The 14,632-nt window shown below is 39.4% G+C and overlaps 1 protein-coding gene across 1 annotated transcript; it reads right to left on the minus strand.

The window, feature by feature from the left end:
- EFCAB12 (EF-hand calcium binding domain 12) lies at window positions 1–14,268 on the minus strand. The gene is made up of 4 exons (XM_044676026.1): window positions 14,028–14,268; window positions 4,248–4,392; window positions 2,084–2,140; window positions 1–439 (listed from the first exon to the last, which is right to left on the minus strand). Exons 1-4 carry the CDS (start codon window positions 14,266–14,268, stop codon window positions 181–183), a joined length of 702 nt encoding a protein of 233 aa, XP_044531961.1. The 3' UTR covers window positions 1–180.
- Window positions 14,269–14,632: the final 364 nt, after the last annotated feature.

The raw sequence follows: 14,632 nt of genomic DNA on the forward strand, positions 1-14,632 counted from the left end.
TCCTCATACAATCATTATAATATCTCTTGGCTCTGTCATCTCAGCATGGGCCCAGGGGAAGGTAGGATGGAGGGGCAGTGCTATGTATGGGTCCAAGCAACTATAGATCTATAGTCTAATGGACAGGGGGGCCTGACGCTGCAGCTGTTTGGGGTTTCCCGGTACCTGCCCCCATCTAAGTTAGCAGAAAGACTTTTTATAACACTGGCCAGAGACTACATAGCCAGTATCGGAAATGGGCCAACATCGTTCAGAATGGTAGATGGCTGGATAGGCGTGCGGTTCTCTTTCCACTTTGCTGAAAAGCACTAGTTGCTTCTCCCACTTCTTGTGGGGAAGGTAGATCAGCAGTTTATCCAGGAGGTGTCCTGGCCAGAAGAAATTGGGGTGGGTGCCCTGTTGACCGTAAGGCTTGCGGAGGCCCTTGTCCTTCAGTTTCCTAGGAAATGAGATGGGCAGTGAGGAGAAGATATTGACTACTGCGAGACTCTGACCTGTCAGGTTACCTGGACTGCAGCTACTTCTGGGCTGGGGGGTACCCAGGGACAACTCTACAAGCTTAGCCGAGGAAGAATTGGCTTCTTCCTGAAACCAAGGAAGAATTGACTTCTCAGTAGAGGAGGGCATAGACAGTCATAGATCTGTCCCTTTGGGCCATAACTAATTCCTAGGGGATGAGGACATGAACCTGGAGCTGAAATAGGGGAGGGAGGGAATTACGATGAGAGAAGATAAAAAGTATGTCAGTTGGTCTGGGTTTGATTTGTGATATGGGCCAAGGATGGCACAATGCCTCCCAGGCTCCTAATTTTGGGCAGCAGGATACAGTTCAAACACTAGCTCTTTCCCAACTGTTGGCCTGTGGGCAGGATACTCCCTCCTTACCCCTAGCCCCAGGACCAACTTCAGATAATCTCATGGTAACTAAGGTTAGGGAGGTCATGGATCAATAGAATGCACAAATAATTTCCGTATTCATTTTTGCTAATAATTTTGGCTCTGTTTTTCAAGGATTCTACCATATATATTTTTACCAACAAGGAATCAACATGATAAATATAAATTGTTTCCTTTTTATCCCCTTCCCATGTACATCAGGGGTGGTAACAAATTTGGAGGAGGAAGGGAGTTGAGTATCTCAGCCCTAAATATGTACATGGAGATTTCTTACAGGCTTACTTGTACTAGAGCCACAGATTCACCAGGGGAATCATTAGAATTTTACTCCAAGGAGAAGGAACTTAGAGACCACCATCATGAAACCCATAAAAGGGAGAGTGATTTGCCTAAAATCCTAGAGGATTCTACATCTAAAACCCAAGGGATCTCAGAGACCAATCTCATAATTTTACAGATGAGAAAAGTGGGGCCCAAGGAGGTTAAGTGAATTGTCCAAGGTCCCACAGGTAATCAGCATCAAACCTGGGATTTGAACCAGGTCCAATGACTCCAGAGACACTGTATCCCATTGCCTTCTTAATGGCAGATTAGTTCATAGTAGAGCTGGGACCAGCGCCCAAGATTTTTGACTCTCAGACCAGCATGCTGATAACTGGAGGAGTGTATGCTTACATTGTGGGACGTCTATCATCTCACAGCTCCAAAAAATAGCCCATGAGGGTGTTCAGAGTAGGAGGATGAAAGAAAAGGCCTTTACCCCCCCCTTCCTTAGGCAGTCTCTACTCCTTCCTTTGCTACCCTGGTTTCCTTCAAGCATCTCAAATCCCTTTTTCTGCTGGAGGCCTTTCCTGGATACTTTCCCCCAACTTCCCTCAGTGCCTTCCTTCTGTGATTACTCTCCACTTATACTGTATATGTCTATTGATTGCGTGGCATTCCCTTTCCATTCTCTAATCTCCCCCTCACTCTTGCCCCTGCCGTTTCCTCTAGGGTTCTAGAGTTGGGTCAGGGGTAGCCGCACAATACTTACTAGGATTGTTCATAGGTTGCTCTTTAGACGATCTAGACTCAGGAGAAGGACAGATATTTGGCCCAAATCTTTGGCTCCCCCTCAATCACACACATGCACCCAAAACCTCTGTGATGTACCTGTCTGTCGCAGGCTTAAATAGTCCATACACACCTGGTCAGTGTCTCGAACTCTTTAAAGCTCATTTTCTTGATTGTCTTCTGGGACTTCCTGTTAGGGACAAGACAAAAAGTGTCCTGGTTAAAAAGGGAAGAAATTCAAGCCTCCAGCAACAGTTAAAGACTGGGGGAGGGGAGCTGCATCCAAAAAAGGATAAAGGGGGGCTTCCCCACGAACCTCTGATATTGTCACCAAAACTTCTCCAGCTCTTGGGTGACGCTGGGCCCTATGTTATTGAGCGAAATGTCAGAAACTGGCTTAATGGCAATGTCTTTTAAAAAATATCCTTGCTTGATAAATGGGCAAGGGACATGAATAGGCAATTTTCAGATAAAGAAATCAAAACTATCACTAAGCACATGAAAAAGTGTTCTAAATCTCTAATATTTAGAGAAATGAAAATCAAAACAACTCTGAGGTACCACCTCACACCTAGCAGATTGGCTAAAATGACAGCAAAGGAAAGTAATAAATATGGAGGGGATGTAGCAAAATTGGGACATTAATGCATTGCTGGTGGAGTTGTGAATTGATCCAACCATTCTGGATGGCAATTTGGAACTATGCTCAAAGGGTGCTAAAAGACTGCCTGCCCTTTGATCCAGCCATACCATTGCTGGGTTTATATCCCAAAGAGATCATAGGGAAAAAAACTTGTGCAAAAATATTTATAACTACGCTCTTTGTGGTGGCAAAAACTGGAAAATGAGGGGATGTCCTTCAATTGGGGAATGGCTGAACAAATTGTGATATATGCTGGTGATGGAATACTATTGTGCTCAAAGGAGTAATAAACTGGAGGAATTCCATGTGAACTGGGAAGACCTCCAGGAATTGATGCAGAGTGAAAGGAGCAGAGCCAGGAGAACCTTATACACAGAGGCTGATACACTGTGGTAAAATCAAATGTAATGGACTTCTCTACTAGCAGCAATGCAATGATCCAGGACAACTATGAGGGACTTATGAGAAAGAATGTTATCCACATTTAGAGGAAGAACTATGGGAGTAGAAACACAGAAGAAAAACAACTGCCTGATCACATGGGAGGATGGGGATATAATTAGGGATATTGATTCAAAATGAGCACACTAGCACAAATATCAATAATATGGAAATAGATCTTGATCAATGACACATATGTAAAAACCAATGGAATTGTGCATTGGCTATGGGAGGGGGTGGGAGGAGGAGAGGGATAGAAAATGAATCCTAAAACAATGGGAAAATGGTCTAAATTAATTAAATAAATAAAAAGTTTTGATTAAAAAATATCCTTGCCATCTATCTTAGAATCAGCGTTATGTTTTGAGTCCAAGACAGAAGGCTGGTAAGGGCTAAGCATTTGGAGTTAAGTGACTTGCCCAAGGTCACCCAGCTAGGAAGTATCTGAGACCAGATTTGAACCCAGAATCTTATATCTCTAGGACTGGCTCTCTTGTCCACTGAGCCAACCAGCTGCCCCCTAGGATAGTGTCTTCTTTCAAAACATATGACATCATATCAACATGTACTATATTCTTTTCTCCCAATTCAGTCCTCTACATGCCTCCTACCTATCCTTACTGCTTCGTGTGCCTACCATCTCTCCATAGAAATAGGATCCCAACCCAGCTGCTGAGACAGAAGAGAATAGGAGAGGCTGTTGGCTAACATTTTTCTGATCAAGATCTACCTAGCTTGGTAGACAAGGAAGGGGTCACCTTTGGATCATCTTAAGAATCTTATTCTCTTTTCCTCATGACCCGGGACAATTTCCAAAAAAAAAAAGGCACCTGGGTCTGCTTCAACACACCACTTGGGCATGATCAACCATTTGGGGCTCCAATTCCAGAGAAGGAAAAGCCCAGACTTAGGGAACTAGTAGAAGGTGAAAAACTCTGATCCACAGTTCCAGCAGCCCACTGGAGAGATAACCCATCTCTCACAAATAAGCCATAGGAGGAAAAATAGCTGACATCTATGCAACACTGTGATGGTTGTAAAGCTTTTTACATATATCACATTTGAGCCTCACATGACAACTCAGTAAGACACTCGTTAATAGTACCTTACATTTGACAAATGAGGAAACTGAGGCTGAGAGGGGAGATGGGTGTTCCCCAGGGTCACACAGCTAGCTAATAAGGCACGATGGAAGCAAGACTGAAGAACGTACTTCATAGCTGGTGATTCTTCTACCGTCTGCCACTTGTCTAGAGTTGGTGTCATTTCTTTAATTTCATCGTAATAGCCTCCTGGCTGTCTGAGCTTGAGGATGTTGCCCTTCTCATAGATGAGTTTGTCTCCAGGGAAAAGCAGAGCTGTCAACAGCAAGAGAAAACAGTAAGTTGGGTTAGAGCTCCCTAGATGGGTCTTCTGTGATTTTAGGATTTGGAGGGATCTTTTTCCACAATCTAAGGGACTCCAAGTTCTGAATGGAGGTCTGCTCCGTCTGCCATCTCATCCAAATATTTACGGTAAATGATTCAAGAGCAGGGATTGTTCCAGCTTTGTCTTTCTATCCTCAGTCTCTAGCAGAGTGGTAGGCACTTGATATGTTTACTATGGAGACAAGGCTTAATATATGCTTGGTGCCCAAGATACAAAGCCAAAGAAAAACCAATTTCTGCCCCCTCAATAAGTCTCAATTCATCTGGATCCTCATACCATATCTACACTTGCCATTAACTTGAAGTTGATCAACCAGTGAGTCAATCAACAAATATTTGTAGGGGCAGCTGAGTAACTCAGTGAATTGAGAGCTAGACCTAGGGACAGGAGTAGGAGGGTCCAGGGTTCAAATCTGGCCTCAGACACTTCACAGCTGTGTGACCCTGGACAAGTCACTTACCCTCCATTGCCTAACCCTTACTGCTCTTCTGCCTTGGAATCAATACATAGTATTGATTCTAAGATGGAAAGTACAGGTTTAAAACAAACAAACAAACATTAATATTAAGCATCTCATGAGCCAAGCACTATGTTACTTGCTGGAGATACAAAGAATGAAGCAATCTCTACTCTCAAGGAGGGTATAGTCTAATGGAAGAGATAAGAATATATATATTGTATTCTCAATTTTTTGTATTCTCATATACATGAGATATATACATTTGTATTCTCATATGTGTATATGAGAATACAAAAAAATTCTAACATATATGATATATATATATATATATATAATATGAGAATACAAAAAATTGAGAATACATGCAAGGTAGATAAATACAAGGCATTTTGGGAGAGAAGACCCTGATAGTTGGGCAATCAAGAAAAGTGATACCAGAGCTACATCTTGATAGGATAGAGGGAAATAAGAAGGGAGAGGATTCCAGATATGAGAGATGGCCAGTGCAAAGGCATGGAGATGGGAGATAGATTTGGGAAGCTGTGCTGCGCTGGGTGAAGCAGAGAGAAAACTGGGATTAGAACTCTCAGCTCAGAGAAAGAGGGATCTGTCGGTGCTGAGCACAACAGCCTGCACATACTAGATAATAAAATTTTGCCTCAACTTCTTAATGTGAGGACTGGGCAGGTATTGCTCTGAACTCTCCAATGAGCTGTTTTCTCCCTTTGGGCTGGCTAGCTCACCTTGCTCTCCCTCTGATAGGTTGGGGATTTTCAGAGGAGGCATTCCTGTTGCTGCAGCTAACTCTTGGGGTTCTAGGGTAATCTTGCTATAGAGAATACATTCTTATTCTCACAGCTGTAGTAGCAGTAGTACTAGTAGTCGTGTCAGAACCCCCACATATAAGCTTCTCATTAAGTAAATCAGCCAAATGACACCATTAATTTTTTTTTTAACTTTTACCTTCTGTCTTAGAATTGATACTAAATATTGGTTCTAAGGCAGAAGAATGGTAAGGACTAGGCAACTGGGATTAAATGACTTGACCAGGGTCATACAACTAGGCAGTATTTGAGGTCACATTTGAACCCAGGATCTCCCACCATATCTAAGGCTGGCTCTCTATCCACTGGGCCACTTAATTGTCCCCACCATTTTTTTTATTTAAAAGTTTTAAAATTTATTAAAAGATTTTATTTTCCCAGTTATATATAATAATAATTTCTAACATACATTTTTTGAACTTATAAGATCCAAACTGTTTTCCTCCTTCTCTTCCCTCCCTTCTCCCAGAGATGGTAAACAATTTGATCTGTGTTATACATGCAAAACATATTTCCATATTGGTCACCGTTGTAAGAGAATACACATATAAAATCAAAACCCCAAAACCAAAACATAAAAAAAACTGATGTGAAAAATAGCATGCTTTCATTGGCATCTGACTCCAATAGTTCTTTCTCTGGGGGTGGATAGCATCCTTTGTCCTAAGTCCTTCAGAATGGTCCTGGATCATTGTATTGCTGAAAGTAGCTAAGTCTTTCAGAGCTGATCATTGCACAATATTGCTGTTACTACATACAATGTTCTTCTGGTTCTGTTTATTTTACTCTGTATCAGGTCTTTCCAGCTTTTTCTGAACTCATCCTGCTCATTATTTCTTATAGCACAATCGTATTCCATCACTATCATATACAATTTGTTGAGCCATTCCCCAATGGATGGACAACCCCTCAATTTCCAATTCTCTGCCACCACAAAGAGAGCTGCTATTAATATCTTTGTTACAAGTAGGTCCTTCTCCCTCCCTTTTCAAAAATCACTTTAGGATACAGATCTAATAGTGGTATTACTGAAACAAAAGGCATGCACAGTTTTATAGCCCTTTGGGCACAGCTCTAAATTGTCCTCCAGAATGGTTGGATCAGTTCACAACTCCACCAACGGTGTATTAGTGTCCTAATTTTGCCACATCCCCTCCAATATTTATCATTTCCCTTTACTGTCATATTGGCCAATGTGATAGATCTGAGGTGGTACCTCAGAGTTGTTTTAAGTTGTATATCTCTAATCAAGGATGATTTAGAAATTCTTTTCATGTGATTATTGATAACTGATTTCTTCATCTGAAAACTGCTTGTTCATATCCTTTGACCATTTGTCAATTGGGGAATGACTTATGTTCTTATACATTTGATTCAGTTCTCTACATATTTGAGAAATGATACCTTTATCAGAGAAATTCATTAAAAAATTTTTCCCCAAAATAAGAGCATGAATCATGTAACCATGTTAACTTTTCTAAAAAATAAAAATTATTAAATGGAAAAAAAATTCCCCCAGTTTGTTGTTTCCCTTCTAATGTTGGTTATGTTGGTTTTGTTTCTATAAAACTTTTTAAATTTAGTATAATCAAAATTATTCATTTTAGATCTTATAATGTTCTCTAAATCTTATTTGGTCATAAATTCTTTCCTTCTTTCTAGATCTGACAAGCAAACTATTCTATACTCCCCTAATTTGTTTATGTTATCACCCTTTATGTCTAAGTCATATGCTCATTTTGATTGTATCAGTATGAAATGTGAGATATTGATTTATACCTAGTTTCTGCCATACTGTTTTCCAATTTTCCCAGCAGTTGTCAAAAAGTTCATATCCCAGAATCTTGTGCATCTAATCTATTCCATTGATCCGTCATTCTTTTTCTTAGCCAGTACCAGATTGTTTTGATGATTACTGCTTTAAAGCATTGTTTGAGATCTGGTACTGCTAAGCTACCTTCCTTCACATTTTTTTCATTATTTCCTTTGATATTCTTGACCTCTTGTTCTTCCAGATAAATTCTGCTATTCTTTTTTCTAGTTCTATAAAATAATTTTTTGGTAGATTAATAGGTATGGAAATGAATAAGCAAATCAATTTAGGTAGAATTGTCATCTTTAATTCTACTAATTCATCCTCCTACCCAGAAACAATTACTATTTTTCCAACTGTTTAGATCTGACTTTATTTGACAAGTGTTTTGTAATTGTGTGCATATAATTCTTGTATTTGTCTTAGCAAGTAGATATCATTAACTTGTAATCAGAAATATTTTAACCCAGTAGAATTGCATGTTAGCTATGGGAGGAGGGGTGGGAGGAGGGGAGGGAAAGAACATGAATCATGGAACCATGGAAAAATTTTCTTAATTATTCAATAAAAAAAGAAAAAAGAAAAAGAAACATTTTAAACAGAAGGCAAAACAAGAAATGTTAAAACATGTTCCATCCATAAACGTAGGACACACTCTCTCACTAATAAATATAGTGTATTAGGTGATAGGGATGGGGGGGAGCAAATTTACAAAACCATCTATAGCAGGGAGACTCATAAGTTGGGAATATAGATATCTACCAGGGCAACTTACAACTCTTGACTGTGAGCTTTGATGTCTTTTGTTTCTTTCAGGAACAGTTTGGACCTATCATATATAAGTTCATTGATGGGAAAAGGGCCTCTGCTTCCCTGCTGATCGGGGCTGCTTCTCTTTGGGGTTACCAAAGCAGTGTTAAAGTCTTTTAGCAAAAGTAGGCAATATACAATTGACTCATAGTCACAAAATAGTTCTGAGTATTAGGCTTTCTGGCTTTCAGTCTCAAAGTCTTTATATGTCAGTAATTTGTAGATTATACGTTAGGACTGTGCCAGGCTTCTGGGGCTGTGTGAAGGATATAATGGAAAGAGACTATATAGTTCTCATTGTATAGACAGAACATCTTCTGCATATGTAAAATGATGCCTCTTTCTGATCGGGACACTTGTATTCATTGAAAGGGGACAGAAACAGTTGTGTGAGAAACATTGAAAAACCATCTTCCACAGATGTTTCTGATTATACTTATTTTTTTTTTCACACATCCCTAGAGGACTGGCATATACCAAGTAGTTATTAATACATTCAAATAAGGGCAGCCAGGTAGCTTAGTGGATAGAGAGTCAATCCTGGGTTCAAATCTAACCTTGGATACTTCCTAGCTGTGTGATCCTAAGCAAGTCACTTAACCTGAATTACCTATTCTTTACCCCTTCCCTCAGCCTTGGAACCAATATTTAGTATCAATTCTAAGAGAGAAGTTAAGAGTTTAAAAATAATAATAGTGTTTATTTAAATAATAATGTCATTATTTAATTATTTGATAATTAAATAAATAAAGATGGGTTTCTGGTACTGCTTCAGTATACAACAGAGGGAGGATTAAGGAAGAGAGAGAAGAGTAAATATAATCTCCTAAATCATCTCTACACAAATGACTTTTAATCTACCAATCCTCATCTTTCTTATTCATTTAGATTCAATAAGCATTTATTAAACTCCTACTGTATTTGAGGTATTGTGCTAGGTGATGGAGATGCAGAAATACTGGATATTCTCCTGAGCTTCTGTCCTTCACTGCCATCCAGTTGTTGGGCACCTCCTCCACTTGGACGTTCTAAAAGCATCACAAATTTAATTCGTCCAAACCAAAATTAATTATCCTCTTCTACAAACCTATTCTCCAGACTCCTCTATTTCTATAGAAGGCGCCATCATCTTTCTAGTTTCCAGCTGCCATTCCTTTTTCAAGCTCCATTGTAAACCCTGGTATGCAACTTTAGATTGACCCCCATTTATTTAATCCCTCTGTATCAAATTAATTGCTAAATTATGTCAGTCCAACTTTTCAACTTCTGCTTCTTTCATGTCTCTCACCATTCCATTCATCCTCTCTAATTTGGGCACTCATCATCTCTTGCCTGAATTTTTTTCAATAGTTTCAAAATTGCTGAAGGACTCATGATGGAAAGTGCTAACCATCTCTGGAGAGAGAACTAATGATTTTGAGTGCAAACTGAAACATAAGCTGTCCCTTCCACATCATGACTTTCCCCATCAAAGTTCTGATATATCACGGGGTCAACATAAGAAATTAAATGGGAATTTTGGGGGGGGATTTTTGAGGAAGCCATTGGTGAAATGAGGCCAGCAGACAAAACAGAAAAAGTTTAGAAATGGAAAAATGTGTGCTTAACCCAAAATTTACAATGAGGTATTATAAACATTCCATAAAAGAAAAAGAGAAAATTTGGGCTTCTCTGGTATGATGGGAGGGCCAGAAAATTTTACATGGATTTTCCAGATTTTTTAGGTGCCACTCTCCTAACCCCCATGATGTGGAAGAGATAACTATAATTGTTCTTCTCTTTTTCTATTTCTCTTGCTTTTTTTCAACATGGCTAATACAGAAATATATTCTGCATGATTTCACATCTATAATTGATATCATATTGCTTATCTTCTGAATGGAGAGGCGAAAGGCTGGAAAGGAAGGAGAGAATTTGGAATTTAAAATTTTTTAAATGGAATGCAAATAAATAATAATGATAATGATAATGATATAAAAGAATAGAATAACAAGATCCTTGTGAAAAGAGAACAGCTCATTTGGCCATCAGAATCACCAAGCAATGAACAAGTCTTACTGTTGGAATTAAGAAGCATTTAGTAAGCACCTACTATGTGCCAGGCACTTTGCTGAGTGATGGATATACAAAGACAAAAATCAAAGTCTCTGCTTTGGAGGAAACCTTGTGAGCTGGAGAGATCTCAGCACCTGGGGCCCACAAACAACGTCAGCTGCCCTGTGGCAGTTGTCCCGTACATCTATTGCTGGAGGAGAAGCTTATCAAGGGCAAGATGAGCCCAAGCAACCACCTAGCTTGCCAGAAAACATAGACCTGGAGGAAATTGTTTGGACAGTGTAGAGCTCAGATGAAAAATAAAATGCCTCTTTAGCACTTCTGCAAATTGCAGCAAGTATTAATCTCCCAGGAGATTATAATAATGAAATATAACATTAAATATATATTAAATAAATTTAATATAATATTGAAACTGTTTCGGTTTTTTTCTGTCAATGAACTCTTAGGACAGACTTTTTGTGTTTATCGTTTCTTTTGTGCATAGGAAATAAATAGCTGTGCTATGCCTAGGGGGAAAAAAAAAGCTTCATAATTAGTTTTCCTGACTCAAATCTCTCTCCCCAGTCCAATCCATCTTTCACGCTGTTAGATTAGTATTTTCCCCTCCTGGATTATGGGATGAACCAGGTGGGCAATGCAGGATGGGGAGGGGATGAAACTCCCTCTACATAACACAGCTGCCAAAATCATTCAAAAGAGCAAATCTGAGTAAATCGATTCCCTGCTCAAGAAGCTTTGATAACTCTCTCTTGCTTCTAGGATCAAATAAAAACTTGTAAACTTCATTCAAAGCTGAACCTGGCTCTAGGCTCTCTTTCCAGATGCACTTCACATTCTTGCCCTTCATGCACTCCATGTTCCAGCCAGATTTATTTGCTATCCTCTAAACTCAGCATTCCATCTTCTTATCTTGGTTTCCTGGCACTATCTCTCCTGCCTTCAAAGTATTTCTCCTTATCTCTGATTCTTAGAATCCTCAATTCCTTTCAGGGTTCACCTCAAATGCCACCTCTTCTAAGAAGTTTATCACTCTTTATTAAATAATTTTAATAAATAATATATAATAAATCTTTCTGATTTAGTAACAACTTCAAGACAGAAGGGCAAGGGCTGGGCAATTGGGGTTTACATAAGAAATGGAATAGTAAATAATTTTAATAAATAATAAAAAATAATTTTTATAAATTATTGAGCTCTTCAGCAGATCATCTTATATTTATTTATCAATGGACATATTTTATCTCTTCAGCGAAATTTAAATTCCTCCAGGTGAGAACAATTTAAATTTTGTCTATATTCTCGGTGTCTAGCAAATTAAAAAAATATAGGATCTATGACTTCAAGTGGTATAAGGCATTCATTCCCTTTGAAGAAACCACCTCTACCAGAGTGGATCCATGACTGTCCAGCAATGTATAATCAGTTGTTGTGGGGTGAGAGAGGGGAACTGAGAGATTAAATGACTTGCCCACGGCCACACAGTCAGGACGTTTCACAAGTGGGACTTGAACTCAGGCCTTCCTGACTCCAAAATCAGCTCTCTATTACCCTTAAGAGGTATCAAACACTCAGCATTAGCCAAACACCACAACACTCTGGTGTGTAGACGCCAGAACCGGATTAAAAGGTAATTGGAAAATATTTAACAAAATTAATAAAAATGCAATAAAATGTAAATAGTGTTCATTGGAGACTTTCTAAGTCAATACACAACCCAGAGAGATTCTTATGAACAGCTTAGTGGCCCTCATTTCATTCTAAGACTGAAAAGTATTCATTATACTATGCTGCCTAATTGGTACCTTAATTTAATTTTATTGAAATGACCTCGGAGGAAACAATTCGGAGGAAGATTTTCATTAGAATCCACAATAAACATAGGAGTGAGTCAAATGTTTTTTTTTTCTTTTTAATTTAGTATTTTTTATTTAAATAATTTTTAATTATTTAATTAAATTAAATTAAAATAAATTTTTTTTATTTAAATAAAATAAAATTAATTTAAAAATTAAATTTTTAATTTTCTTTCTAATTTAGTAACAACTTCAAGACAGAAGGGCAAGGGCTGGGAAATTAGGGTTTAAGTAACTTGCCCAGGACCACACAGCTAGAAAGTTGTCTGAGGTCTGATTGGAACCCAAATCCTCCTCCTGACTCTGGACCCAGAGCTCTGGCCACTATGCGTCTCGCTGCTGCCTATGTCTTTTGGGTCACATTCTTATCTTGAGAACATTCTATCTGGAACATGTCATGAAAAATAGGACCCCACTCCTTTGCAGAGGTGGGGGTCCACAGGTGTGGAATATTACATAGAATGTTAGATTAAAAAAAAAACCACCACATTTGTGTGTCTATTTCATACATAATCAATGTCCTGATTTCACAGATTTTTTTTTTTAATCCTCCCAACAAACAACCCTGTGGGTGGGAGGTAGGTACTCTTGCTATCCCCATTTAACAAATGGAGGCAGTCAGAGGTTGCAATAGATAGAGCACTGAGCCTAGAGTTAGGGAGACTCATTTTCCTGAGTTCAAAACCAGCCCCAAATATTTACTAGCTATGTGACGCTGGGCAAGTCACTTAACCCTGTTGACCCCACTTCCCTCATTTGTTTTGTTTTTTTTAAACCCTCACCTTCCACCTTGGTGTCAATGCTGTGTATTGGCTCCAAGGCAGAAGAGTGGTAAGGGTAGGCAATGGGGGTCAAGTGACTTGTCCAGGGTCACACAGCTAGGAAGTGTCTAAGGCCAGATTTGAACCTAGGACCTCCCATCTCTAGGCCTGGGAAGCTACCCAGCTGCCCCCCAGTTCCCTCATTTGTAAAATGAGCTGGAGAAGGAAATGACCAGCCACTCTAGTATCTTTGCTGAGAAAATCCTAAATGGGGTCGTGAAGAATAGGACATGACTGAAAAACAACTGAATAATAACAAACGAGGAACCTGAAGCAGACAGAAGTAAAGTGACTTGTCCAGGGTCACCATAGCTAGTAAGTGTCTAAAGCCAGATTTAATTTCAGTTTTCTGAAGGCAAATCTGGCCACAGAAACTGAGAAGTCTATAGAGTTGAGAGTTGGTAGGGGGGTCCCCCGAAGCTGGAAAGGGAGAAATTTATAAGGCTACAAAAGCTAGGGTGCAGCTGTGCTGTATAGGGCTATAATGATCAGATAAAGGAGTTTGTATTCAGCCTTAGTCAAGGTAACCGGGAGTCACTAGAGTTTTGCTGAGTAAGGGAATAACAAAATTTGTGCTTTGGGAAAACTATTTTAGTCTCTGTCTGGAGGATGGCCTGGAACGGGAAGAAAGTCACGCCACAGACACCAACCAGAAGGCTATTTCAGTAGTCCAAAGAAAGGTGACAAAAGTAATTTAACTCTAGTGGTGAATGTATGAGTGGAGAGAGGGGGACTGACTCAGAAGATGCTGTGGAGGATAAATTTGCAGCTTTGGCTAGTTCAAAACCACCTTCTTTTGAGGATTCCTTTGGGGATTCTTAAAGAAATGAAGAGCCTAACTGGGGGTATTTTAACTAAAGGAAGGACCAAGGGGTTAGAGAGGTTTGATTAGTAGTTTCATTTCCTGCCCATTCTCACCACCTTGCCTTTCATGAGGATGTCTTCTGTCAGTGGGATTTGGTACTCCTCACACGCCTTCACTGACTTCAGGTAGACCAGAAAGGTAGCTTGTCGGAAAGCATCGATCGTCTCTCCCATCTCGCCTGACAGAGTGGACGGGAGGTTGTGGTCATCATAGCCCTTGTTGCCACTTCTTACCAGGCGACACCTTTCCACAAATATCAAGGGATTTATTTTTTTCTGTAAAAGGTAACAGAGAATGGACATTTTCCCATTGTAGTCCCTAGAAAGGATATGCCGTTTAGTTCTGTTTGGTGACAGTAGAATCCACTTAACCATTCTTCTGACTCCTATCCTTCAATCCTATGCTCCTGTGGTTCTAGAAGACTTTCTCTGGGTCATTTTGTTAGGCTAGATTCATATCGGAACCATACCATGAAAACCAGTGTTCTATCAGAAAAATGAAATGCAGAGTGACTGCAGCAAGGTAAATGGAAAACTGAGAGAGAGAGAGAGAGAGAGAGAGAGAGAGAGAGAGAAGAGAAGAGAAGAGAAGAGAAGAGAAGAGAAGAGAAGAGAAGAGAAGAGAAGAGAAGAGAAGAGAAGAGAAGAGAAGAGAAGAGAAGGGGAG

Source organism: Gracilinanus agilis, chromosome 1 (genome assembly GCF_016433145.1).
Source record: "Gracilinanus agilis isolate LMUSP501 chromosome 1, AgileGrace, whole genome shotgun sequence".
Taxonomy (NCBI): Eukaryota; Metazoa; Chordata; class Mammalia; order Didelphimorphia; family Didelphidae; genus Gracilinanus; species Gracilinanus agilis.